This window comes from Metarhizium brunneum, chromosome 1, assembly GCF_013426205.1.
Source record: "Metarhizium brunneum chromosome 1, complete sequence".
Lineage (NCBI taxonomy): Eukaryota > Fungi > Ascomycota > Sordariomycetes > Hypocreales > Clavicipitaceae > Metarhizium > Metarhizium brunneum.
In genome coordinates, this window is record NC_089422.1 from 6,495,223 (window position 1) to 6,522,395 (window position 27,173).

At 49.0% G+C, this 27,173-nt stretch overlaps 9 protein-coding genes across 9 annotated transcripts; 5 read left to right on the plus strand and 4 right to left on the minus strand.

Annotated features, from left to right (window-relative positions):
- Positions 1 to 272: 272 nt before the first annotated feature.
- RAM2 (Protein farnesyltransferase/geranylgeranyltransferase type-1 subunit alpha) lies at positions 273 to 1,919 on the minus strand (the record flags this gene model as incomplete). Its single annotated transcript, XM_014693087.1, has 3 exons — positions 273 to 1,153; positions 1,202 to 1,801; positions 1,865 to 1,919. 3 exons carry the CDS (start codon positions 1,917 to 1,919, stop codon positions 273 to 275), a joined length of 1,536 nt encoding a protein of 511 aa, XP_014548573.1.
- Positions 1,920 to 2,319: 400 nt separating this feature from the next.
- Positions 2,320 to 2,886, minus strand: G6M90_00g019700 (uncharacterized protein; the record flags this gene model as incomplete). Its single annotated transcript, XM_014693086.1, has 2 exons — positions 2,320 to 2,783; positions 2,841 to 2,886. The coding sequence occupies 2 exons, from the start codon at positions 2,884 to 2,886 to the stop codon at positions 2,320 to 2,322; spliced, it is 510 nt and encodes a 169-aa protein (XP_014548572.1).
- A 526-nt stretch (positions 2,887 to 3,412) lies between these two features.
- G6M90_00g019710 (uncharacterized protein) lies at positions 3,413 to 5,234 on the plus strand (the record flags this gene model as incomplete). The annotated part of the gene is made up of 2 exons (XM_014693085.2): positions 3,413 to 4,681; positions 4,734 to 5,234. 2 exons carry the CDS (start codon positions 3,413 to 3,415, stop codon positions 5,232 to 5,234), a joined length of 1,770 nt encoding a protein of 589 aa, XP_014548571.2.
- A 284-nt stretch (positions 5,235 to 5,518) lies between these two features.
- On the plus strand, positions 5,519 to 6,345 carry G6M90_00g019720 (uncharacterized protein; the record flags this gene model as incomplete). The annotated part of the gene is made up of 3 exons (XM_066129840.1): positions 5,519 to 5,540; positions 5,591 to 5,670; positions 5,731 to 6,345. The coding sequence occupies 3 exons, from the start codon at positions 5,519 to 5,521 to the stop codon at positions 6,343 to 6,345; spliced, it is 717 nt and encodes a 238-aa protein (XP_065986046.1).
- Positions 6,346 to 12,529: 6,184 nt separating this feature from the next.
- On the minus strand, positions 12,530 to 15,494 carry G6M90_00g019730 (uncharacterized protein; the record flags this gene model as incomplete). Its single annotated transcript, XM_014693084.1, has 5 exons — positions 12,530 to 14,398; positions 14,455 to 14,543; positions 14,614 to 14,884; positions 14,947 to 15,020; positions 15,209 to 15,494. The coding sequence occupies 5 exons, from the start codon at positions 15,492 to 15,494 to the stop codon at positions 12,530 to 12,532; spliced, it is 2,589 nt and encodes an 862-aa protein (XP_014548570.1).
- A 1,992-nt stretch (positions 15,495 to 17,486) lies between these two features.
- Positions 17,487 to 18,568, plus strand: Extl3 (Exostosin-like 3; the record flags this gene model as incomplete). Its single annotated transcript, XM_014693083.1, has 2 exons — positions 17,487 to 17,752; positions 17,815 to 18,568. The coding sequence occupies 2 exons, from the start codon at positions 17,487 to 17,489 to the stop codon at positions 18,566 to 18,568; spliced, it is 1,020 nt and encodes a 339-aa protein (XP_014548569.1).
- Positions 18,569 to 20,830: 2,262 nt separating this feature from the next.
- Positions 20,831 to 21,890, plus strand: G6M90_00g019750 (uncharacterized protein; the record flags this gene model as incomplete). Its single annotated transcript, XM_014693082.2, has 4 exons — positions 20,831 to 21,032; positions 21,322 to 21,337; positions 21,418 to 21,448; positions 21,678 to 21,890. The coding sequence occupies 4 exons, from the start codon at positions 20,831 to 20,833 to the stop codon at positions 21,888 to 21,890; spliced, it is 462 nt and encodes a 153-aa protein (XP_014548568.2).
- Positions 21,891 to 22,277: 387 nt separating this feature from the next.
- G6M90_00g019760 (uncharacterized protein) lies at positions 22,278 to 24,046 on the plus strand (the record flags this gene model as incomplete). Its single annotated transcript, XM_014693081.1, has 5 exons — positions 22,278 to 22,366; positions 22,443 to 22,540; positions 22,602 to 22,631; positions 22,693 to 23,136; positions 23,199 to 24,046. 5 exons carry the CDS (start codon positions 22,278 to 22,280, stop codon positions 24,044 to 24,046), a joined length of 1,509 nt encoding a protein of 502 aa, XP_014548567.1.
- Positions 24,047 to 24,925: 879 nt separating this feature from the next.
- On the minus strand, positions 24,926 to 26,197 carry nagI (Gentisate 1,2-dioxygenase; the record flags this gene model as incomplete). Its single annotated transcript, XM_066129841.1, has 3 exons — positions 24,926 to 25,331; positions 25,446 to 25,758; positions 25,873 to 26,197. The coding sequence occupies 3 exons, from the start codon at positions 26,195 to 26,197 to the stop codon at positions 24,926 to 24,928; spliced, it is 1,044 nt and encodes a 347-aa protein (XP_065985786.1).
- Between the last annotated feature and the right edge of the window lie 976 nt (positions 26,198 to 27,173).

The window sequence follows — 27,173 nt, forward strand, 5'->3', positions numbered from 1 at the left end:
AAAACCCAGCCCCCCTCCGCCGCCACCCTGACATGCCTTCAAATGTTTTATTATGCTAGGTTGCCCTATGCTCGAGTGAATGCCATTTGTTCTATCTGGACAATGTAACGTTTCTACCATTTATTGCATTGTGAATGCTGTGAAGTAAACTTAAGCAAAGGCGAGGGATGTGTTTTTGTCTCCAGTCTTACTTAGCATTTAAGCAGTTACACAAGTGTATATGACTGACAAAAAATTGAATTGACAGCCTTGGTGAGTATTACGTTTGACTCCTATGCTTTTGTCTCTTCCAGTTCCGACGCCCTATACTTCCAATATCCCTCGCGTACTGGATCCCATTTCTCCCAAAGCCTTTGCAGACACAGAATAGCCTTGCTAATATCGCCAGCCTGGTGATAGACGTCGACCAATAAATCCAAAGCGTGAGAACTTTTTACGTCCTCGCTATCTGCACCCAAGTTGGATATAAAACTCTCTGAGAAATCACGAACATTAGATAAGTCTCGTCCACCCTTGGCGAGCACCCCCCGGAGATAATTCCAGCTGGATTGGTTCTGAGGCGCTAAAGCAATCTTTTCTTTTGCGTAGTCCACCTCCCTGTCAATGAGGGATCTGGGGATTTTTGGATCATGCATAGTTGCAGGTAAATCTGGCGTGGCAACACTGGGGTCCGAGAAGACTAGAAAGAAACGGTGCGCCCAAGCAGAATTGTTTCTTACATCATCTTCAATCAAATTTTGCGTCGCGGCGAGTTCGGTGATGTTCCACATGCCAAGTTTCGTGACCAAGTATTGCCGAAAAGACCAAACGTGATAGTTTTTCGAGTCCTCTTTAAGCATATTGTTAATGAACTGTGTCTCGGTTCTTCCTAAAGCCCTAATCGTTTCTTCATCTCCATCAATACTGGGGAAGTAATAGTCTAGCAGAAGCTGGCGATGGTGCCATATTTGGTAATTCTTTAGATTCGCCAGGGCTACCTGGTTCAGCCACTCGATCTCTTCAGGAACGGGCAAGTTAAGTGTCTGAATAATCTTGAAGCGATATAGCCACACGGTGTAGTGTGCAGGATTCATAGAAATGACATGTTCTGTCAGGCGGAGACATCTTGGAGAGCACTCATCTGCAGCCATGACAGCGCGAAGATACGAAGTGGCTAGGCATATTAGCAGCAATTCAACACGTCACACTCAAGGACACTTACCTTCGGCATAGTCGTCGGGGTAGGCAATCTTAGATAGAGCATCGTCGGGTTCACTGTGAGGAATAGGGATCACGTCGTCCCAATCTAGGTTGTTGGAGAGAGAACCCGTAATTTCGCCATAAAGATCTTTGTTCAAGGTAGCCATGTCTTTCCGTCTACTCTTTTCTTGCGCTGATTCTTCGTCCAAGAAGTCTCTGCCACTAGCGATTGCTTTGCGTCGGTTGATAAGAAACTGACGATGATGAATATCTAGAGCAGCCAGTTGAGCTTGCTTGATCAAAAGCTGGTCAAACTTGTCGAGCTGATATGCGCCAATATCGTGACCTGTTTTGTCCTTGCCCCAGCAGTAGCCCTGTCGAAGGCGGCGAATGGGCAGACCTTCCTTCGTGACTTGTTTCCAGTACTCTCTTTCCGTCTTATTAGACAATGGGATTTTGTGATCGGCGATCGGTTGAATGAGCTTTGTGTAACTGTATACTTTCTTCTCCGCGGGCGTTAAACCGGTGAAGCCAGCTTCTTCGATTCGCTTTTCAACGGGGTTCGTCTGGTAGTAGCGTTGAGACGTTCGGTCGTTCAGTGTTTCTGGACCTGGTCCAGGAGCTACGTGAAGTTTGTATCAGTCCTGGAGCTGCAACACTATTCTGTAACCAGCAATTAACTCACTGTCCTTGGGCTCCGGATTGCTCGGCTTTGTGACTGCTTTCGCCTTGGGCGGCATGGCTGCAGTGTGGATGGTGGGGTTAAGGGTCGAGAATGGCAGAGATGGTGTGGAAAGAGCTATTGTCCCTGCACGGTCCACCGAGGTTTTGGTAGGCCTTTGGCATTTATTTTGACACTACTCTATTCAATCATAACATTCGGATAAGGACTTAAGATATAGCACAGCCTGGGATGCAGAGGCGACTAATACCATTCAAAAACGTGAATTACAGATGTTTTTTATAGTCGCTCAAAACTGTTGAGTAGAAAGCCCAAACTAACCAAACGCCAAACCTACGGCTAAAAAGCGGTTTCCCTCTGATTTCAACATAACAATAGTACCAGCGCCAAGGCAACACGCAATTCATATTCGTCTCTTCCCTTATCATTCGATCGCAAACACTTCCATCGTGACTGGCTCATAATGCGCGAAAATTTTGCGACATGATTAGCCATCGCTTGACGCCTCGGGGAGGGTTCCTGGCCATAGAATCCCAGTTTGGTACCAGCACAAAGGTCTCGTTGAACATTTTCCGTGGTGCTTCCCGTCCTTTGCCGAATTGCACTCTTCCCATTGTCGTGACCACAATGGTCATCCGGCTTCCATTCTTCTCTACTTTATTGTTGTCATGAATGTTGTCGGGTGCGCCATACTTTGATGAGGGATTGATAACGTGCGCATCTAGAGATTCTATCTCGTAGCGCACGCCTTGCCCTTGCGCCTCCAGTAGTGTGGTGTAATCGGCAGGTGTGGCAACAACAGAGCCGTTGATGGAGATGTCGGCAGCGATAGAGTAGCGTGGTGAAGAGTTGATATAGAAGGGAAGAAGCGTTGATCGGTTGTTTATGGCCTGGTAGTAGTGACTGGCGAAGTTTTCTGCAGCTACAAGTGAAAGTCTGTGAGGATCGTGTCGAACTACCTTCGTCTGGATTGACCTACCTTCGCTGGAGGCTTTAACCTCAGTATCTGAGCCTGGGAGGGGCATAATGCTTCTGGGTCAGCAAAGCTCTTGTAGAAAGGAGAGTGATATGGAATCCAAGGACAGAAAGCAGTGGTTGGAATGACGCGAATCGCCGCCAAGCGATGATCTCGTGCACAGTTATCAGTCAAATACACTCGCACAGTGTGTATCGTGTGGTCCTGCTACTTTTAGTTGACGCCTTAATTGCTGAGGTATCGAACTCGAGCCGATTGCATTCCCTTGATAGACATTGGCCAGACGCTCATTAAAATGCGACAATCCTCACCGCGCGCACTCGGACGCTTACTAAAAGGCCAGTCGAAGTTTTCGACATCATTAGACTGGGGTTGCAGCAGCTGTCGACCTCGGCGTATCTTCCAAGCGCGATGGAACACGTCCGACAGATCTCCGACTGCTGCGACAGACAAGTCCTATTATATTACAACGCCAATTTTTTATGTCAACGCCGGTATGAATGACTGTTTCCATTGCTTGTGTTGGTAGTCTAACTTTTGAGACTCCAGCACCCCATATTGGGCATCTTTACACTATGGTTCTCGCGGACGTGCTGAAGCGATGGCAACAAATCAAGGGCAAGGGAACCTTTTTCCTTACAGGAACTGACGAGCACGGCATGAAGATCCAACGAGCGGCCGCCAAAGAGGGAATAGCACCCAAAGAATTTTGCGACAACTACTCGAACAAGTTTCGAGAGCTGGCCGCTGCTGGTGATATTTCCCACGATGCTTTCATTCGAACAACGGACTTGGAGCACAAGGAAGCCGTCAGTGAGTTTTTGCTGCAGCTAAAACACACTCTGCCGGAACATTTGGGACTCTACAAAGGAACACATGAAGGATGGTATGCTGTGAGCGACGAATGCTTCTATCCAGAAGATTTAGTGCGGCCAGACATTGTACCCCAGACAGGAAAGAAGATTATGGTTAGTGACGAAACAGGAAGCGAGGTGGAATGGGTCAAGGAAGAAACCTGGTTTTTTCCATTGACAAAGTACAAGGATGCTCTTTTAAAATTCTATGACGAGAATCCCAACTGGATAACTCCAGCACATCGGATGAACGAGGTTCGCAACTGGGTTGAAAATCACTTGGAGGATTTATCGATCACGAGGCCTGCGGCTCGGTTAAGTTGGGGCATCCCGGATCCTGAGGACCGTAGCCAGACGATATATGTTTGGGTTGATGCGTTGATCAATTACATTACTCAGGCAGGCTACGGCAGGAAATGGCATTCTTCATCGGATAACATGGGACTCTGGCCCGCGGATTTGCAAATTATTGGAAAGGATATTCTGCGATTCCATGCCGTATACTGGCCAGCTCTCCTCATGGCCCTAAATTTACCTCTTCCCAAGCAGTTACTCTGCCATAATCACTGGACCATGTCCAATCGGAAAATGTCTAAATCACTTGGCAATGTGGTCAACCCCTTTTTTGCTGTGCAACGTTGGGATATTGATCCTTTGCGATACTTTCTCATGCGAAACGGAAGCTTTACCAAGGATATGAGTTACTCAAATCAGCTGATTGGGTCAGTTTACGCCAAAGAGCTGCAGGCGAATATTGGCAATCTTCTTTACCGAATTGCCCGACCAAAGGTTACTTCAAAATGGTCGACTCTCGAGGCGGTCACAGCATTCCGCCAGGGTGCCTTTGAGGAAATTCGTGATCACACTTCGCAGCAGCCCTTTCTTAGCCTGGACGATCATTTGGAGAAGATTACTTCCGCATATTACGAGGAGATGGAGAAGTACAACACTGGAGGCGCTATTCGCGAAGTTTTCAATCTTCTTCGTGAGGTAGGCTTCACCTGTTGGATGAGATTGCTTAAACAGCACTGACAAGTTGCAGACAAATCGCTACGTTTCGGATACGGAACCATGGAATCTAGTCAAGAACTCGAATCCACAATCCCGTATACTGCTTAATTTGGTTATCTACAATTGCGCGGAGGCCTTACGTATCGCTGGCATCCTGCTGCAACCAATCATGCCTACCAAGGCATCCTTGCTGCTGAATGAACTTGGAGTTAGGGAAGATCGACGCACTCTTGAGTTTGCTTCTAAGGGCAAGGACCCGGAATACGGCACCGAAGCTCAGACGGGAGACTCAGCAGCTAGATTGAAGAAATGGGACACGATTTTCCCCCCAACACCAAACGCGAATGACTCAGACGCTGAGATCATGGAACAACTGAGCTCGGCACTGCATGACAAAACAAAGAATAAAATGAATCAAGTTGCGGAGCTCCTAGCTATGGAAGCCCGCATGGGAGAAGAGGCTGTGGCCAAAATGTTGGCCGAGATGCATGCTGCGAGGTTAAAGACGGCTAAAAAGACAAGCCGGCTGTGATCCGCGTCGTGTCCAGTTAGATGCGTGTCCAATTACTTGTATAACATGTAATATATGTAAAACCAAATGTAATTAGCACCCTTCATCTTGTAACAAATGGAACATCACTCATTTTCTTTCAATAACGCGAAATGGGCGACACCCTTGTGGTAACGTACTGTGGTCCCATTGTGGACGTTGACGCGGCCCAAAAAGTTGCCCACCCTGACAAATTCTGATTCCCAAAAAATTGTCCCGCTACGGCTATAGCCTTGCATTTCCGGCCGACAGCGTCAATTGCAAGCATGAGAGTCAATCAAGCCACAGGCAAGTCGACCATGGTGATGAGCTCACGGTGTAGAATTAACCTGACCTAGGCATCAGTACCAATAAAGTGCTGCTGGTCCCGTATGAAGCTCATCATGTCGGGAAATACCACGAATGGATGGGAGATCCGGTACTTCTCTTAGCCAAGCCAACAGCTGCAATGCGCATCGCAATCTGACTTGCGTTCCAGGCAATTCGAGAAGCGACAGCTTCTGAACTACTGACTTTAGAAGAGGAATACGAGAACCAGCAATCCTGGCGAACTGCCCACGAAAAACTCACATTCATAATATGTGAAGCACTGCCCACGGCAGACCGAGCATCGCCATCAATCAAGGCGAAAGTGGTGGATGCAGATGACCGCATGATTGGAGACATCAATTTCTTTATTTACCAAAATGATGATCCTGAAGAAACCTCACCAAACCGAAAGGCCAATGCCGCCTTGAGAGGGGAAATCGATGTCATGATCGCAAACACAAAGCATCGAAGGCAAGGATTTGGAAGTGCCTCAGTACAAGCCTTACTGATGTATTTGCGCGAAAATATGAAACACATACTGAAGGAGTATGCATGTAGTCTTAAACTTGGACAAGTTGACCTGGCGGAGCTCATGGTCAAGATTCAAGAAGGAAACATTGGCAGTAGAAGATTATTCGAGAATATGGGTTTTAAACAGGCTGGAGGTGTGAATTATTTCGGCGAGGTCACGTTACTAGTTTCGTGGGCGAAGGTCGAGAAACTGGTTGATGAATGGTTGAGCTCGGGTGAGGTATATCGAGAGGTCAGGTATGAAATTTCATAGAGGCATAGGGAGTGGGGATCAGGTCACTCTGAGAGATCTTGAGCATTGTGACATCTGCGGTGGGAAGCCATGCAGGCTGCGGATTTGAAAGCGAGCAGCTTTCAGTCTACTAGACCCCGTGCTGTACGCGCAAATCAACAAACAAGGCCTGTGCAAGCGTTGATGTAACCAAGTTTCTGCACACTCTATCTTGACGAAGCAAAACGAGCATTCAAGTTGTTCTGACCCGGGATGAAGGGAATTTGGCCTTGCAAGGCTCCAACTCTTGGATGGTCAGTCGGACGATGTCCTGCAGAAACCATGTTAGGCCCGGGTTTCGAGTGTTGGTACAAGTCCTATTGTCGCAAAGTCCTTTGTATCACGACATCTATCGAAATTATCCTCTGAAGTTTCTCTAAAGGGACATCTGAAAAGCTCCATTCCGGCTTGTTTTCCCTCCCTTTCTCTTCGGTGCTAATAGCTCAGACCTGCAAGAAATTCCCCATCCGATGACTCACTACGGCCAACAATACGAGTTGTGGATGAATCAGGATTGGGCACCAAGGACCATTGCGGGTTCTTCTATGGTGCTGATTCTTCAGTCCTATCCGTACTTATCTCTCGAAATATAGACAAGCTAATAAATACCCGAAATGACAAAATGTCGCACACGGAAACTTGGACCGCTGAAGCGGCTCAATGCAAAGTCAAACAAGCAACACCAGAAGAAATGATGAAGGACTTCAACTTCGATCTAGAACGAGCCAAACGCGTTACCTATCGCAATGAAAAGTATTCCTTGGAAATTCACGAATCCGTTCCTTCTTGGCTCTGTGCGCTCTGTCCTGCTCTGCAACCTAGTCTAGACTATAGTACATGAGCACAACAAATTTGGGAAGACATAGAAGACTGGAATGAACAGAGTTGTTTCCAAGTGTGGTAATGAATACTTAAAACGTCACTGCTTGGCAGTGGCCTGAGCTGTTGTAGCAACCAATGTTGACATCTGGACCCCGTCTGGTCCAGCAGCTTGCTGGACAGCGCGCCTCTGCTATACGCAGTATATCCTGTCGCAATATACGACTCGATGTTGAGGATGTGTCGTTTCCAGGTTTTCATGTGACAATGGGCTTCCATTTGACACTAATTTAAGCTATTATGGCATGCGTACTCTCTTCATCCTAGCACCTTTCGAGTACCCTACATTTCGCATGAGGAGATACTCACATCATCGAATATGTGAATCTGTCCAACACAATGCACTATTCTTGGTGATATGCGGATCACGTTGTAGAGAACATCTCCAGTCCCCGCTTTCTGTACTCTTGACGATGGCGCCCTCCGGCGTTGCCTGATCACTTGCGGAGTTGTAATAACATAGACATTGAGCTAACTTGGTAGATAGCGCTGGGTCTAATACACCTAGGACCTACGTACATATTGGTAGATGATAGAAATACCAACAATCCTGCTGGGTACAAAGGGCTACATTGCACTTATCGCACCTGTAATTCGTCTGCCTAGCCCGCGTCTTTGAGCTACTCTGATATACCTCGCCGGGAGGGGCTCTTGCTGAGTTTCTTGTGGCTATTACACCAACCTGCCGGCGCTGACAGCCAACGCATGAACTGTATTTAGTACTTTTGACGTGATGATGTTCTGCAAAGGGCGTGAATTCGTCTCCGGTAGAAAATCTCCTCCGTGTGGCTCCGTCTGAATTAAACTGCTTAATTAGGCCGACTGCGATTGCCTCTCGCCAGCTGGTCTGCTCATTGTATGATTTCCAATTATACTTCTTTTTCTGTTGTAAGATATATGTGTTTACAAGGACTGTATCAAAAATAAACGTCCAAGCTATAGCCTGCCCAGAGTCGTGGTGAACTGAGTGTTTGTAGCCGAGATGAAATCGTAATTGATCGCCTCTGTCCACGGCATTCATGCGTTCGTTGTAGCAAACAGCGATGGAAGGCATCTGCATGACCATCTCTGACGCAGTACCAGAAGGCTCCGGTGCTTCTTGTTGTGCTCTTGCCTTCGTTGAACTTGATCGGCGTCGCTGAGTTTCCCGAGTGTTGCTGCCATCAAGAAAAGAGTTGAGAAATAACACAAGAGCATTATCCTTCCAAGCAGCCGGGTTTGCCTGTAAACGAATGAATTAATATGGGCAATACTAGGGGAGATACCTAGATAGATTACCTGATTATCTGCTCGTGACCCATCGAACTTCCACTGTACTTGACCCCTGCTATCTTGGCTTTTAACCAGAGCGAAAGGAGGATCAATGTCACCATTTAGACGAGCTCCGCCCGTGGATACAACACCGTGATCTCGTAAGGCGCGTAACAACTGTGGCGTTGTAAAGAGATCGTCAAAAAAGACCCGATAGCTGGTAATTGGAAGCTGCAATATTAGGTCTAATACCGCGGCTTGTGTCTTTGCCAATCGATGCTTGTTGGTTTGCGTTCTGACTAGAATACCTTGTTTTCGAGGCCTTGAGTCCGGAATGTGGAATTTCCACCGCACAAAATAGCCCTCTTGTGCAACAACCCAAGCCTTGATGCCTTTTGGACCAGGTTTTCTTGAGCCCGCTTTAAATCGGATCACGCACTTATCTATGGCGATGTGTTTGCCTGGCACAAAGAGATCAGAGGAGACTGCTTGTATGTGCTCTGACCATCGGGATACCTGCGATATCGTGCGTTCGACAGAGCTAGTGGTATTGGATTCGGAGGGTGGAGAGATGCGAAGGAATTGAAAAAGTTGCTGGAATCGGGGATAAGTCATCCATTTCGTGACTGGATGTACTAGCTTGAGCTCTCCTGGCTTAGGAGTAATCCAGTAGTCGGAGACGCGTTTTTCTTTGTGAATTCCTATATAAATTAGGATTGCAAGCCATATATACACTTCTGCGACAGTCGTCTGCTGCCAGCTTGCAAGGGGTTTTGGCGGTAATTCCTTCGTTAAAAGGAGTGCAACATAGCTGTTGGTCCAGCCAACCCACTCTTCAACTAGCGATACGGGACAGAATAGCTGGAATAAAGAGACAGGGTCTTTAGGAAGGTCCATAGCCATCAGTGTGGGCGCGAGCTTTTGGTTTGAAAGTTCAAAAATGGCTGCCCGTACCTGAAGCCGCATGGGGCCTTCAGTAGTCAAGACCGGGCCCACGGGTTATTGGGCCAATCTCTTTAGCTGCCCAATGGCTCGTGGGGCCTCTTCTGCTAAATTTTCTTAGGTAAGCGAGTCTCCACGAGCTATTGGGCAACTAAAGAGATAGCTTATGAGATCATCTCCATGACCGCCTTTACGCCTCAAGCTGCCAATCAACGGAATCGTTTAAAAATTGATTGACTTCGTCTCTACTTTGTGGCCAAAGCGACAATAATTCTGCTGCGACAAGCATTCTTATCCACATGCCATAATCTTCCCAAGTTCCCAGGCATTCCATTCATTCAGCCTTTCAACTCGATTTTTTAACTCGCGCCAATAACGCTTGCCGTCGCCCTCAATACCTGCCTACCTACCTACACTTCACGACGGCCTCCCTTGTTCACCCATGTCGGCATGAGCCAACTGCCGGATACGGGGCGTACAGCCATCCTGTGCTAAACAATCTACCTACACTCGTATTCAGAGATCTTGTTTTGCGGTGTCGGACTCGACAGTGTTATCACGAGGGACCTCAGCTTCAGCCGCAGCTGCGCGTTAGCTTGGGGGGGAAACAGCGAGACCAATTCCTCACCTACCATCAAAATACGGATCGTGCTATTCACGCTACCAACTCTATCTATCCGCGCTATCACGGCTTGATTTGGCCTAGTGGCTAGCTGGCCACACCCTAACATATATCCGCGTAGACCATTCGTAAATGTCTGGTTGAGCTTGGTTCAGGTTACCGGCTATAACAGCCGCAACCGCCACAAATTTTGTATACGAGAGAATATCGGCGAGACAGACTGCAACGCATTGATAGACGGCGTTGCAATTCGTTAACAATTATGCGTGAAGTGCTGAATGACTGGGAATATCCCAAAATGCTCATTGGTTATGAGGACGTCTTTCGTTATCGATGACTTAATACTCCTATGGTGCAGGATGCCCAACTTACATATGCACGACATACCAGGATGTCGAAAATAAGCGAACCAGGGAAGATCAGGTTTTCAGCTGTCTTTAACACTAATTAGTAAGTCGAGATCCGGATGCCGTGCGCGCGATTGTCTAGACTGCCGTGCATATAAATAAATGGACAATTCCCCAGGGAAGAGCGTCGCGTCATGGTTTGATGATTCGAAAACCCTTTCCCGGTTAGAAAAGAAATACCACTTCTCATTAGTCAATTTGCCAACCATGCGTCAATCTCTTCTGAGCATTTTGCCCTTCGCTGCACTTGCATTCTGTAACGAGCCTTCGACAACACCACCTCCACAGTTCACCATCCCCTGTGTAGTTGGGAATAATCAGCCATGTTCAACGTCATGGACATGCACTCCTACAGAGACCTGCACATTGGGCCACCCGTGTGGCGGCCTCTGCTTCACACCTCCGCCCGTCGTCTCAGTCCCCATCATTCCTTGCACGATGGGAGGAAATTGCCATTGTCCTTCTGGGAGCACCTGTACCCCGACAATGTATTCCACACCCGACAAACCCTGGGGTGGACAATGTATTGCGACGACACCGCCGTCTACCTCCTCTCTACACCACTGTGCTGTTGGCGGGAAGCACCAGTGCTCGAAGGGAAGCGCTTGTACACCAACCATGCCTTGCTCCAAGGGTCATCACTGTGGAGGACTTTGCATCGCTACCTCCTACCCCGTTACCCGTACTGACGGTCACTCCATGTACCATGGGGAATAATTCATCTTGCTTACCGTCGAGTACGTGCACGCCGACAATGGTTTGTACTTGTGAAGGCCAATGCATTTAAGATACTAGGTACTTGGGATGGCGACGGAATGGTAGGCTATGCAAATTGTAGGGACAACTTGGACCTTGGAGGTGACCCGGCGACCGATCACTAAACGACATGAAATTATCTTCGCAATTGACAACGGACGCACTTGTGGAAAATGCTGATTCAAGTTTCTAAATTCTAATACTCTGGAGGTTCTCCTATCATGCTGCCCAAGTGGAGATACCTTGTATCCCATTAATCGGCCCACGGAATTAGTACTTCTGTCATAATCTTAGTTTTTTATTACCATTCAGTTACAGAACTTAGCTTGAATAAGAACTGTCGTGTTAATGCATCCTCTACACATTCCCATGAAGACGTCCTCCGATGTCCTACTGGCAGAATCCCCACTTTGAAATTTCACCAATCAGAGCTCCACAAAACTTCCCATCAAAACCACCTCGACCTTCTCCATACATCACCAAATCATCACGTCTCCTAATCTGTCAAAGCAACTACCCGCGCCCTCGACAATATGCAGTCCATCACACGCCTCATACGACCTATTCTCAGCAAATCAATATCCTCTACGCCTAGGTGTGCACAATATGAGCGGAATTACAAAACTCGATCGGTAAACTAACTGCGACAGAACTTTCACAACTCTTTCTCCCCTCCGTCCATCGCTCACCCCCTCCCTCCGCCCGGCACTCACATTCTTCACACCTGATATAAATACCTCCTTCGCCGGCGAAACCGTAGATGCCCTCCCGACAAGTGCTGTCTCGTCGCATCCGTCCCTGAGTGGACTGCAGCTTCGGTTCGGCCCTCGAAACACAATGAACGGACACACGAGATTGGTTCAGAAGCGCAGACATGGGTTTTTGTATAGAATGCGAAGCAGGACGGGAAGAAAAATTCTGCAAAGGAGGCGACTAAAGGGCAGAAAGCAATTGGCCCAGTGAGAGCAAAAGGCCGAATGTTGTGCCTCACGGGCAGAGCAACTGATAGACTGGGCGGCCGGTTTGTGCGTGGTCTCCAGATGTGCGGCTATCAGATGCTGAGGGCACATTGCTTCAAACGCACGTATGTACATTATGGGTGGGCCATGGAGTGGGCATTACATGTTTGTAGAAGAGCATCCGTGGCAAATTAGACGACCAGCGATGTACTACCACCTTGGGAGTTTCTTTATTCTTTTCTTTTTTTGCTCCCTTTTGACTACCTGAGAGCAAAGGGTTAAAGAGAGTGACTTTGAGCAGTTGTTCTTGTTGAGTACACGCTGTCTTCTCTAACTATCCTCCTTATTCATCATTCACTCGTTGCTGCACTTTGGCATTTCATCCCATCAACATGACATGAAACCCTCAAATCATCACTGGCACCTCCCAACCACACAGTATATCCCCCATCAACAACGGGAATAACCCAATCCTGTAGCACGACGTCCCACACACTCAGGTCCTTCCTAGTCAACTGCAACTCCACAGTGGTACTTTCGCCAGACCTAAGCACCTCTGTCTTTTCAAAATCGCGCAGCTGGATGATGGGCGTCTCGTAGGTGATGTTCTTGGGAAATTGCAGATACGCCTGTACGGAAGCCTTCCCAGAGTGATCTAATCCAGCGTTGGTGACCACTACAGACAGCTTGTAAGCAACATCCCACAATGCGGGATTGCCCCCCTGCCCACCGCCAGCGCGAGGACCAGGCTTCTGGGCTGTTGAGTATCCGCTGGGATATGGATACTTCTTTTTCACGTCTGCAGCAGCATTTTTCGCTTCGGAAGCTTGGAGCCACGAGTAAATGTATCGCCAGTGCTTGTGAAAGCCGTCGGGCATCACAGCTTCGCTAGGCTCGGGGATAGGCTGAGTGTAGTCAAGGATGCCCTCCTTGGGTGACCTGGTGGGCGGAGTCTTTGTCATTTGGCCAACTTTGGTGATTGTTGCGTTCGAATACGTGAAATTGGTGTAACTCAGACCATGTCCGAATGCATATCGAGGCTTGATGTTGTTTTTGTTCAGCCATCGATAGTCAATATACAAGCCTTCCGTGTATGTGTCTTGGTGTTGGTGGATATTCGGGGCACTTATCAATTTCGTCACGCTCTCCGGTAGGTCTTCCTCCTTTTTTGTAATAGAGTAAGGAAGATGGCCATTTGGCGAGACGTCGCCGAACAAGACGTCGGCAAGAGATTGTCCAGCCTCTTGGCCTGGCAGGTGAGCAACCAACACTGACTTCACTGCAGGTAGGTCAATCCACTTCTCGAGTATCATGGGGCCAACTGTGTGTGCTACCACAATGACATTCTTGTATTTTGAGGCGACGTCTTTGACCAGCTGATCCCCGTGGTGCCATGCGTACAGACCGGACGCATCTCGGTCGCCGTGGTTGTTTTCAACAGTATAGGTATTCTCTCCTGAGTCCGAGGTAATGAAGACAAGGGCAACATCTGTATCCTTTGGTTGGTCAATTTGATCTGGGAAAGAGTCCGTGTCGTAGAACTGGACGTCCTGGGCCCTGGTCTTGATACCAGAAATCGGGTCGTCAAGGTACATGTAATCCACCGTGCCAGATCCCCATCCTTGCCCAAGAGTACCCTTGTTGCAGTTTCGATCGGCGCAGGCATTAGGGCCATCTGGGTTCGTTTGAGCTCCCGTGCCGAAAATTTTGAGTGACTGAGACGTCCTCAGTGGCAACAAGTTGCCATTGTTCTTCAGAAGTGTAATGGCATCCTGTGCTACTTGACGAGCAATCTCATTATGATCGTCTTGGACAGGAACGAAGTTGTTAACCACGACGCTTGGTGTGTCGGGGAAGGCAGCTGGATATAGCATGCCTACACTATCTCTTGTCAATGTGTGGAAGTTTGTCTCCGGGAAGCCGTTATCCTGGCCCATTTTGTACCATGAGGCCACGACACGTGTAGCCATGTCGTTCAACCGGTCCATGGGTACGGAGCCGTTGAGAGCCGATCTGGTGAGGTCGTACATCCAGTATGAAAAGCCAAACAATGGAACCTGAGTGTCTCCTGGCATGTCCATATCCAAGCCAGCAATGGCAGAGGCCACGCCGGACATGTGAGCAAGCCAGTCGGACTGGACAAAGCCTTGGAAGCCTAGTTCGTCCTTGAGCAACGCGTTGATTAGATATGGGTGCTGACTGCACGCGGTACCATTTACCTGTATCAATTAGTCATTTTGCCAAATCAAGCAACTATTGCTGCCCAGCAACATACTGCATTATACGCCATCATAACTGATCCAACACCAGCGTGAATACCCTCTGCGAAGGGCCACATGTAAACTTCGTGCAGAGTTCTGTCGTCTAGAGCAAGGAACTGTCAGCTTATGAAGGGACATGGAGAGGTGTGGATGTGAGGCTGGCTGCGGTATACCTATGTTGGCGCTGTAGGCATATTGGAACGGGTTGTACATGCGATACATTTCCTGCTCGTTGCCGATGAAATGCTTAATGGTTGCAATCACGCCCTGCTCCTGGACGCCTTTGATTGTCTCACGAGCCCCAATGGCTTGCAAGGACGGGTCGGCGCCAAAACCTTCCCAGTTGCGACCACCCTTTGGTTTCCGTCCAATAGGCCCGACAGTTGGACCTAACCACACATTAACGCCCTTGCCACGGGCTTCTTTACCAATGGCGACAGCGCGCTGTACATGAGTTTCTTGTCAAAAGTGGCGCCAGTGGTGATTCCATCTGGGAAGACTGTCACATTGTCGGCTTGTCGAATTCCGTTGTGGCCGTCGTTGAAGCAAAGCTGCGGGAATCCTACACGAGGAGCAGATCCTGTATTGCCGTTGCAGCGTCTAACTTGTCAGTGAGGAATTCGGTGTAAATACAAATACCTAGGTAGACAAGCGAAATGCTTGAAGATCTAGTACTACTTGAGTCACTCACCCTGCCGTCCTTGTCAGTCTAAACATTCAGAGGACTTGGTATGTTCTTTCGTGGGCAATACATCCAATACAACTTACCCATGAATATGCCAGTGCCGGCAGTGATGTTAGTTTTCTCAGCCAAGGTCATGGAAGCCACGAATTCTCTGGCTTTACGATAGCTCTCCTGCCAGTCGCTTATCCACCCTCCATAGGGAGCTGGATAGTACGACGGCACATAGTATCCATCAGGCAGGTTCCGGCTGTGAAGGAACTCTTCTGGAGAAGCTTTGTTGGCGGGCGAGGCTCCAGATCCGGGCCTGCCAATGACACCAGTAGCGATTGCGGCTACGAGAAGCGCACTCTCCAACTTGGTTGAGACCATTGTGTGAGTGACGTCGTCTCCCGGGAGAGAGCTCTGAGAAGAAGCAAGCTATACAGTGATAATGACTTTGAGTGTAGCGAATGCAAATGCAGATGACGTTGTCACTCTAAAGAATGAAAGGGGCAGCAGTGCACGACGAAAAAGAAGGAACGGAAAAGGCCCAAACCGCATCATAAATGGCAGAACAGATTGGTTGAATTGAGTTAAGCCGTCGGCCAAACATTTTATATCTAAGTAAGCGAGACCTTCGGATGGCGCATGTTGCCGTCCCATGACGCCGGCTAATTTGGCACATGGCCGTGCGGTCTGAGAACTAGTACCTGAAGAGTGACGCATTACCTCGAGACATAAGCTTCCGCCAAAGCGGCACCGGAGTTTAAACTTCCAATGTTCAGGGAAGAAAGCCTCCCAGGGCCACAAATGCGATGGCTGAAAGGCCCGATGGGCCGTGTCGGCTGATGGCTAGGTTACATCGGGGCGTACGACATGGAGTCCTTGCAAAGTCGACGAGGACAAACAAAAAGCCAGTGCGACTATTTGCCGAGTCGGCCCATTGTCGACCGCGCCGTGCGCTTCTGAAGTCTGCTTCTTTTATCCAAGCGATGCAGGCAGTGCAGGGGTATAGACCCTCGAGTGGTTCCTGGGTTAGGAGTCTGGGGATGGCCATATTAATTAAAGTTCAACACTGTCCGTATCAAGGTTCCATCCCCAGGCACTTGTTGGCCCATGTATGTTTCTGGAACTCCCAGCCCCGATCATCCACATTAAGAACTTGACATTGACATTGAGGTGGCCCTGTTTGAGTAACCAGACCTATAGGGGTTAAACCGGCATGTGTGTAGATGATGAGAGTGTCAGCCGGCGGTCCTGGCAAAGATACGTGTCAGTAATTTTCTGCAGAAGAGGTCCCAAGGTTGGTAGTATAAGCGAATGTCCAGTATTGTCTCACTATTTGCGGCGAGTATGACTGCAGGTTTTCACTCTGCCTGTGCATGCCTGATGCAATTCTCTCTGCCTCCTCTCTGCCTTCGCTCCGTCCTTCGTCTTGACTAAAGGCGACCCATTTTTTTGCACACGTGCACTGCCTTTACTGATTAAAGAGGCTGAGGTAATGAAACGGAGATGATTAATTCAGGTGATGTAATATTGAGCTGATTGTGTCGGTTGGATAATGAAGGCTGGAAAATTGGGGTTCGGGTATTATTGATAGAGTCCCGCGCCCACCATGTCTACACAATGACGCAGAATTAGGATACGTGGGAATGCGGAAAGCCTACATACTTAAGTACTTAAAAGTAAGTACATACTTGTTGACACGGGGCCACCTGAGCAGCTTTCAAAAGTGCTTAATAAAGCGGCCCGATCCTCATGTAACATCCGGTGCATCTCGGTTCTCTTGGCTGCGTCCCTTTGTTGAAAGCTGCGCTGTATCGGTGCTTCCAGCGACACACCTAGTTACTTGTAGGGATGATAGCTATACGTTCTGGATAGCCATCTCCTAATTGTTGCTGAGGACGGCCCTTGCTGCATTTCTAAAGCTTCGTGCTGTTAGATTCATTGAACCTTTCAGGTCAACTGGTTACATAAGTACACCCACTGTACGTAGGTGCCAATCTTGTCAGGGCGAGCCTAGTGCGTAAGATGTACCGGACATCTCTAGTCAGTTGCTCCACCCACATAGTAAGCCAATGGCCACTCATATCCAAACAAGTTCAAATGTTGTCATCTCCCTTGAAACCTGCTGCCTTCATGCATCTTGGCATAATCAACTCCTACCAGCAATGTGAAAAAAACTACGGACTACTCCAATCCTTTAATGTTTTCCCGCCGCCTCTTCATCTGCCTTTCGCTTCTTTGCCAGTAGGCCATCCTCATGGCTAGCCGTTTATTATCGACTGCCCGCCGTTCCTCCCAAAATCGCCTCTTCTGGAGTAGGATCGACAACTAAATCGCATCGCGGCGGCCTACAACCTCGGACGAATTCAAGGTATCATGGACGCATCCAAGCCTCTGGGCGGCATTCAACCCCGTCTGTTTAAGCGAATTGCCACCATTATCCTTGCCTTTGCTCTGTCGGCTGGCATCATCTTCGGCCTATTCACCTATGCCCCAGAAAAGTACCTGCAGCAAATGTCCAATGCAGTGGGCATCTCTTCCGGGACGAGACCAATCCCTCGTTGTGGTGACTTTACCGGATCTAACGAGATCTGGAAGGAATCGCAAACAAAGTACCGAAACCTGCGCGATGACAAGTTCACGTATGGACTGGCCTATTTGCATACAAAGTTTGCACCCATCTTGTCTAATCATGTTTTCCTAGTATCGCAATGCAAACATATCGTCGACCCAAAGAGCTGAATGACACTCTGCATGCTCTATTATCCGAGAAGATTCCCTCATTGACAGAAGTCGTCGTGGTGTGGAACGATGTTGAGAATGCACCTCCTCCAAACTACCAGTCGAAACACGGCGTTCCCGTTCGGTACCGACCCTCGAGAGAGAACAGCCTCAACCAGAAACTATGGCCCGACCCTGCATACAAGACTCAAGCCATTTTCCTGTCCGATGACGACATTTACTACAAACCCAAAGACCTCGAATTCGTGTTTCAAACTTGGCGCAAGTTTGGCCGACGTCGCATGACGGGAGGATTTACCCGATGCGCGGACCGGGATGCTGATGGCGGGTGGAAGTACACTGGCTGCTCCACAGAGGAGGGCCAAAATTATTATAACATGATCTTATCTGGACTTGCTTTTACCCATATTTCCTTCATGGACTACTATTCATCGCAGGATGAAGTCCCCAAGAAGATCCGAGCCTACGTCGACGAGCATTTCAACTGCGAAGACATTGCTCTCAACTTTATAACGTCACTACTATCCGGCGAGGGACCTCTGCTCGTCAAGGGCAAGGAACCTTATGTGAGCTTCGTACCAAAGAATGGTATTAGCACAAAACCAGGGCACGGCGAGGCTCGAACCAAGTGCGTCAATGATTATTACGACATGTTCAAGTGCATGCCATTGATCAATGAAACGGCGCGCATTGAGCTCGGCGTTCTTATTTCATGATACCAATACTCTTTTTGGCGTCCGAGAGTAACTTCTGATGTATATGTGGAACCAACAGTTCTTGCTTGTATATATAGCCGAATCGACAGCAGGAGCCCCCCCTGTTACTCTCTTCTGTTTGCAATGCCCTTTGCCAATAGTTTGGTCTCGGCGTGTTGCTTTGGTCTATTTGCATGTGAGAGAAGAGGCGGGCCTTGCCATATTAAGCGACGAACTCGGCTGCCAATCCTGGGATATTCTAGCTTGCCAACAGCTTGTGTATGATATAGTTTCCTTTGTTTTTTCTCCATAGATTTTGGCCACACTGAGTCTTGTGTGTGTGTCCTGAAAGGCTCGGGAATGTGTAACGCTGAAAGCATCCTAGCATTTGATAGAAAAGGCTCATCACTTTATTCCCATTACGTATTGCTTGGTTTGGTAAAGATAGCTGTCATGCTGAGCCATTCGTTTCTCTTGTAACGGGTGAGAGGATTGTCCAGACCACCAATATACTTTGCCCAGAAGCCATACCAGGATACGCTGATGCTATCGCAACCACTCCTCGGGTGAGGTCCGTAGATCACAATGTGACAATCAGATAATTTTGTGTATCAAGAGCACTGAAAGCTGCATCTTTGTGTGATCAGGCGTGCCATCATAAGGAAGTCAGCAGGAAACAAACCAACCTACCTCCTCGACAAACCAAGGGAGATGTGTCAATTTGTAGATACACAACAGATATGTCTTGCTGTATATGCAGTGTGTATTGCCCTGGGTTTTTTTTGGGGGGTTTTTTTTTTAGCATGTGAGAGGAGAAGCCCCAGATCTCGATGTAAATGTATATAAAGGATAAACGTTCCTGCGCGGACACAAACATGAAACTGATTGATTGATGTGATTTTAGCAGTTGGTATGTGGCACGGTGAGACAGATGTATGGCCATGTGGTGCAGGAAATAGCTCGTGATGTATCGACACGAATGGATCTGGAGTGGGCGTCGTTGGCGCCATTCGAGATGATGTAGCTACATATGTAGCTACACCGGAGAATAACTTGCCTGAATTACTGCGTGGGTGTCGGTTGGCGCATGCTTTTCAATTTATGTCCTCACGGGCATATTTCCAGAAAAGGAAACGCCGAAAAAAGAGAAAACTGCCAACTAAAATGTTCCGTCCGTATTATACGGCTATAGCGAATTAGAGGAAAGACTACATATTTATTGCGTCATTCCCGGTTAGTGTCAACATCGGATCATGCGAAATGTGTAGAAATTACTCCGTAGATGAGCAAGATAATGCAAGCCACTAGAGATGCTAGAGCGCACTCTGAGTTTAGACTATAATATAACTACAAAGCTATAATGCGCAAATCAGCCGATGACTTGCGAGCTTCTTCCAAGAAACTCCTACACCTGCCATGGCGCGCGACCGAGTATGGCCGCGATTATTCATTACTGTGTGATTTTATGCCCTGGGATGCTTGAATGACTTGTTTCTGTATGATAACTCCGGGGGCCAAGGATTGCACCCGGGGATTTTTTTTGGAACCGGCGGGGAACCCATGTCGGTGGGGCTTCGAGGAATTGTGGCTGGTGCTTGCCCACTGGCCACAATGTGATTATCCGAGTGAAGGAGAGAGAAGGCGGGGTTGGTTATGGGGGTATGCGAATTACGAGTTGCAAGCACCCAGGCGGTCTGCAAGGGCTAGATTTTAGTGTTTACTGCCCTGCCAGGGGGACCCGATTTCATTTTCCCAACACGTTGACTTTACAGAGTTAGTTGGCATGTCCAACAAGATTTGACTCATTCGTATTAGTTGGTGCTATAAGCCGAATTTCGGTGAGGGGACGCGTGCGAGGAACAAGACAGGAAACTACCCAGCGGATACCTCGAAATTTCGTATGTTGAGAATATTCGTGTGAAGCCCATATTTGATCTTTGGTGTCGTTTCACTTGCATTTGCAAAAGTACTAACTCTGCAGACTACTACCACTGTATTGTAACGGAGAATGGTGCACATGTGCCATGTGCGCCGTCTCCCAGACTCTTACAGGCATCCAAAGATGTAACCCACAAATTCCTTTCCGTCATTGTTTTGGCTGTCATCACTCTACAGGCCAACTATTCGCTTAATATGCCAAGTTAACGGTCACGTCTCTCAAGCCGCTTGGCGCCAATGACACAATCTCTCAATTTATTGCGGTGTTGGCAGGTGCAATTCTGCCAACTGCCAAGCTCTACCAGCTTCTACTCAACTTGCGCATGTCGCATTTCTCGCTCAATTATGTCTGACACCAAGAATTCGATGGAAGTAGCTTCCGAAACCCTCACAAATGGAGATGAATCGAATGTCAACGATGGATTCACCTCGTTTGGTCCTCGAGTCAACTTTGACGAAACTATCAACCTCATATTCCAAGCTCTTCCAAGCGAACGTGGAAATATGAAATTGTGGATGAGGCAGGACAATATGCGTCTCATGGCTGGTACGTGTGCGTGTAAGTCATCCCGCCTGACCTCTGGCTTTGAAATCCAATGCTGGGCTTTCGTTCCGAGGGTGAATATCAGGCTCGGAGCAGGGGTCTCGGAGAACTTGCAGTCCTGAAGCCATGACTACCGGTCTAATACAAGAGGAAAGCGCTCGAGCTTTGACAAACTACACCGAAATGGAACACGCGTCCTCAGCAGGGGCCATGAGGGAGTTCTGCCTTGGCTGTGGAGCGAGACTCCTTTGGCATACTACTTGCCGGTCAGAACTGATACTACCTCGACCAGCCTCCGATGGTAGCAAGTAAGTGGCGAGAGGGTTGTGTCCGGTGGCTCTTGATGTCGTGGACAAGCAGAGTGAGCTTTGCTGAGAATGCCTATTAGGGAGGGATATGGCTCCGGAAAGGAGAGCAAAGTGATTGATTGGGACTGTAGGCGAATTTGCAGTCATGATAGGTGACGATGCTTCGCAGCACATAACCGGACTTATTGGCCCATGGGTCCATAACAAGATATCGCAACTTGATGTGGCACAGTCCTTGCAATTGAGCATGACTAGACAACTCGGAACGACCATGTCGACATGGCGTACGGGCGACTCACAACGCGCGTTCACTACTTGACCCGTTTGATCCGATGCCCAGTGCTCGGATGGCATCCTTAGTGGCCACTACACCGACATGGATCGACCCTTGCCAAGCGGCCCAGCGGATGCTCTCATCTGCGGAGCGTATCTCGGGGCGTTTGAGATGGGGTGCGCCACCATCTGGAGTCCCGACCGCAGTTTGGAGAAGAGAATCTGGGGAAGCAATGCCCGGTATTGTTTCTTGTATCTGGCAGTTGAGCAGCGGAAGTAGATGCCATACGAATTGACATCTTGCTGCTGGTCAGGTCCATGGTTTGTAAAGCGAGCCGCGTCCATTCATTGTCCAGGATATCCCTGGACCCTGACGATGCGGGGATTCGAATTCCGCGGGCATGTTGTTCTTATCATCCGAAGCAGGTGCTGGACGAACTGCCGTCGCCCGAGGCCCATGCATGATGAGCTCGCATGTCCAGCTTCGTAAGCATCGCATGGTAGTGAGCAGAGCTGAAAGCCGTGGCCGATGAAACGACACGGCCAACCGTCTCTTGCCGAGGACTATTTCAACACGTTGCACCCTGTACTTTTACATCTACCATGACGCACGATTCTCAGTACCTACAGCATTTCGGACTTGCGATATCTCGTTAGCATCGCAGACATGGCCGGTTCAAGTATAGATGAAAAGTCTGAGCAGCATACAGAGTATGTCGAAGCTCACATGCAGTCGCATCGGCAAGCGACAGGCCAGTGAGTGAAACTTCCGGTGGAGGTGAGCAAAGATCCGAGACATTGTGGTGCTAACGAACACTTGACCGTCTTGCAGATGCTGGCAGTCGCCTATGAACATTGATGCCAAGGAGGAGTCTCGAATCCGTCTCAAGATGGACTTTGGCCTGATACCTCTGGTCAGTCTATTGTATTGTAAGATGCTTCCGCCAGCCAGTGCCAGCAGTTTCTCAACACTCAACTAATCCGCCTGCAGTGCTTTCCTTCATTGACCGCTCAAACATTGGTAAGAACCCTGGAGACCTGCGAGCTCATGGTATTGACAATGAATGACTCACCGACGCCAGGCAATGCCCGCCTCGCCGGTCTCGAAAATGACCTCGGTCTGCGCAACTATGACTACAATGCTAGCCTGTCCGTCTTCTACATCTCATACATTGTCTTCGAAATCCCATGCAACGCGTTATGCAAGTACATGGGCCCTGGATGGTTCATCCCCTCCATCACACTGGGCTTTGGTATTCTCACCATTTGCACGGCCTTTGTGACCAACTTTGCGACCCTGTGTGCAGTGCGATTTTTGCTCGGCATCTTGGAGGCGGGCATGATGCCATCACTCGTCTACTTCCTGTCGAGATGGTATCGTCAAAGCGAACTGACGTTTAGAGTGTCGCTATTCATCATCTCGGCGTCTCTGGCCGGCGCATTCGGCGGCTTGTTGGCATCGGCTATTTTGAGGCTCGACAGTTTTGGCAGCCTGCATTCCTGGAGGATGATATTTGCAATTGAAGGTCAGTCGTGCCTCGTGGCCGCTTGCACCACACCGATTCCGTGTCTCACACACTCCTCCCAGGCACTGCAACCGCGGTACTCGGCATAATTTGCTTCTTTGCCCTCCCGGACCGTCCTGAAACGGCTCTCTGGCTTACACAGTCGGAGAAGGAGCTCGCCATCGCACGCCTCAAAGCCGATCGAATCGTCACCACTGAGCTCGTCGATCAGTTCAGCTGGAAACGAATCCGACTCGGCATCTTCAACCCGGTGGTGCTCCCCACGTCCGTCATCTTCCTCCTCAACAGCATCACCGTCCACGGCGTGTCCTTCTTTCTGCCCACAATCGTCAAAACCATCTTTCCCGCCCACAGCGTCTCCAACCAACAGCTGCTCACGGTTCCACCGTATGTGTTGGGCGCAATTACATGCGCAGCAACTAGCTACGTCTCCTGGCGTGTCAACAGGAGAGGCATCTTTATGATTCTTTGCGCCCCCTTGACGGTGGTCGGCTATGCCATGTTCCTCGCGTCCACGAACCCCAACGTGCGGTATGGGGCGACGTTTCTCCCATTCATGGGCATATTTACCTATGGCGCCTTGACGAATTCTCACGTCGCGGCAAATGTCGTCTCCGACACGGCCAAGTCGTCTGCCATAGCGACAAATGTCATGTTGGGCAACATGGGCGGGCTGATCTCAACGTGGGCATTCCTCCCGTCTGATGCGCCCCATTACAAGGTTGGTAATGGGTTGAACTTGGCGGCACAGGCCAGCATGATTATCATTGCGACAGTGCTGTACTTCTGGGTGAAGAGAGACAATCAGAGGAGAGAGACTTTGGATGCTGTGGCAGAGTTGGAGGGGAAAACCATGCAGGAAATTCAGGACATGGACTGGAAACATCCCGAGTTTAGATGGAGAAACTGAGAGTGTGTGTAGTTTTGAACGCATCACATCTTTTGACAAGATTGCGTACCATATTGTAGTTGCATCATCTTGAAGTTTTTGTCGTCTCGGCCATCGGGAAGTGTTCATCTTGGTCTTTTGGTCTATTGTAACTATTCTCATTTATCCGAGGCTATTTTGAACAGTATCTCGATATACATATTATCGTCCTTCTCGTTTCAAATTTTCCAGTGGACTTGTCGCCCGCGACGTACACACCATTTTTGCGAGTATACTTCCATGCTCACATGGCGAAAACTCTCATATCATGCGTTCTTTCCTTCTCTTTTCTTCTCACCATGTTGGCGGTGAGGTGCCCATAACATGCATTTCTTCATGAAATCAGATAAAACACCCTTTTAACCTGGCGACAAAGACTCCTTCATTCTGCTCCTGCAGGCTGTCTTATTGTTGACTCAGCTCCGGCTTTCGACAAGAGTGTAACACCTTCATGCCCAAATTAGTCCCAAATGATCCTTCCACGTGCGTATCCATCTTGCGAGGATATTTCTCGCATGACGGTCCTCCACTTGTTGAACGTCCATTATCAAGATCGGTCTCTTTACTGCCGATTGGGATAACTCTTAAACTAGCATCAATGACGCCAGAAAGAACTTCCTAGCTTGTTCGTTGTTCGTTCGTGTGCTCCATTCTTAGAGAATCATGTGGTTTCAATTTAATTTTGCCAGCATTTTTCGCCTACCAAGCTCATGACAGTCGCGTCTCCAAGGTGTCAACGGCACAAGATGGACAGTCTTGGGCTATGCGCATTCTTTAAGCTTGATGCTAACATACTATCGGATGGCTTCAACCTACGCCACGAATACCATGGCGGTCCCCCCGTACATATACAAATCCCACTTAGTTCGGAAGCCCCCTGAGGCCCAGCCTGTCCAAGAAGGGTCCATCATGAACTGCTACCAAATAGGCCGCGTCTGCGCCTTCATTGACATGTTGCACCTTTGACCACGCCGGTACAGCGAATGTGTCTCCTGTCTCCCAGTACAACTTCTCCGCCGCACCTGCAGATGACCCTATCACGGAGTAGCCCTTCCCTTCATAGCAGTGGTAGATAAAGGAGGTAGTATCTTGCATAATCTCTGTCGTCACGCCGGCGTTGACACGTTCTGCCTGAACGCCAAGTGTAGTAGACAGCGCGTTGCCGTCAGTAGTTTTGTAATGGTACGTGACATGGGGTCCTGGCATAGCGTCCAATGCCCGTTGGGTCGTTTCCCAAGGATGGCGCCACTCACAAAAGCTACCGAGCCTGGAGACGTTGGCAATTAGCATCTTGGCAGCTTTTTGGTCCAAATGTGAGGCCAAAATTACAACCTCGCACAAATTCATGAGCCTCGATTTGTGAATCAATAGGGCAACTTACGTGCTGGGATATCGACTCGCGGCGTAGTTTTCTGCAAAGTGCACACGAGCATATGTGAAAAGGGGCAGATTCAACGCGTCTAGCCATATCACTGGATTCTTGCTTTCATTCCCATGATCATGCCAGTGCCAGGAGGGCGTCATGACGACATCGCCCCTAATCAAGGGCATTTTCTTGCCTTCAACGGCTGTGAAGCCTTCACCAGAGATGATGAAGCGGCACGCGTACGCCGTGTGCCGATGGGCAGGCGCCGTTTCGCCGGGATTGACGAGCTGGAGGCCAGCGTAGATTGTGTCTGTTGTGTGAGGGGCATCTGCACATTGAAACTTTGTAAGCATACCGCCGGAAAAGGGGGTGGCCAAGTACATCATATCATAATTCGAAAATATAATGTGAATGGGACGAATAGCTGTGTCGTTGGACTTACTCATGCTGGGATTCACAAGCATCAAGACCCTCCTCTCCGCTTCCTCCTCCGGCACCAGTTTCCCTGCGGCTGACAGCAATGGCAATGTACTCTTGTATTTCCAGATGTAGGGCTTCGCAACCGGATTAGGTGTGCGAGGGACCATGGCATCCATTCTGGACCAGAGAGGTTCCAGGTGCCTAGCTGGTAAGGCTTTGAGGTAGTCCGAAACTGAGGGTAGTACCGAGTCATCGCTTGCCGTATCTGTGGTGTCTACGGAATAGTCGATATAATCCTTGGGAGTGACAGGGCAAGGCTGCACGAGTGTCTGGACTGACGGCGTCATGGCTGTAAACTCGGGATGTGTCGTGGCGTCAATACACTGCGGCTGTAATCTAGCACTGATTATGGCAGAAATCAAGTCCAATGAATAAAGAGTGAGCGAGCGAGCCCTGATCTGATGGCATATTATATCTTGGTGGGACGGCCTTGTTCTCCGGTGCTGCCGTGCACGTCACATTCACAGCAGCATAGCTCGCCTATTGTTGACTTGCTGCTTACTGCTGTCTTCAGCATGTCTATGCCGACTCTGATTACCGCATGATTCGAAACAACCACGTACCCGACTTGGCACCAAGGTAACTTCGTGTAACACCAATAAGCCCATCATGTTTGTAAACAGTTCCGGGAGTGGAGTCTCGATCGCAGACGGAGTGCTGGTGTGGTGACGTCGCGCATCCGAGCGTGAGCGAGCACTATTCCGATCGGACCGTTATATCATTGGTCTAGAGGAGGAAGTCGGCGCACGGCAGTTAAACGTCGACTGCGATTTCCGAGGCCAGTAGGTCGGTTTCAGGATGTGTGCAAGTCATCATTTCGGTGGAAAGGTTGGTCGCACATCCTTTGACTTGATGGCTCTCTTGGTTCTGCTGAGGAGTGCCGCCGGCGATGGAACCCGTGACAGTGATGCCTGGTCTGGTCCGGTGAGGTAAGGAAGGATTGATGGTCTAGTACCTGCCGCTGAATGATGAGCAGCTCCAGGCTGCCAGGCAGCACCCGGGGCTCAAATGTTACCAACATTGAACTCGAAAGCCAGCACTTTCATGTGAGGCTTTATGTGCTGCCTGACTGGTCACTTCACCCATGAGTACGAACAGTGAGAGGACATCGGGATGGGGCCCCAATAATCCAGTCAAGTCCACCACGCACAGCGAAACAGCACGCCTGCAAATGGCATCGGTCCTACTTGACATGTAGGATTTTCCCAACCAACCGGTTTTCGTTTTCTTTTGCCTGCCCCCTCCATCAAGATCTCCCCTGAA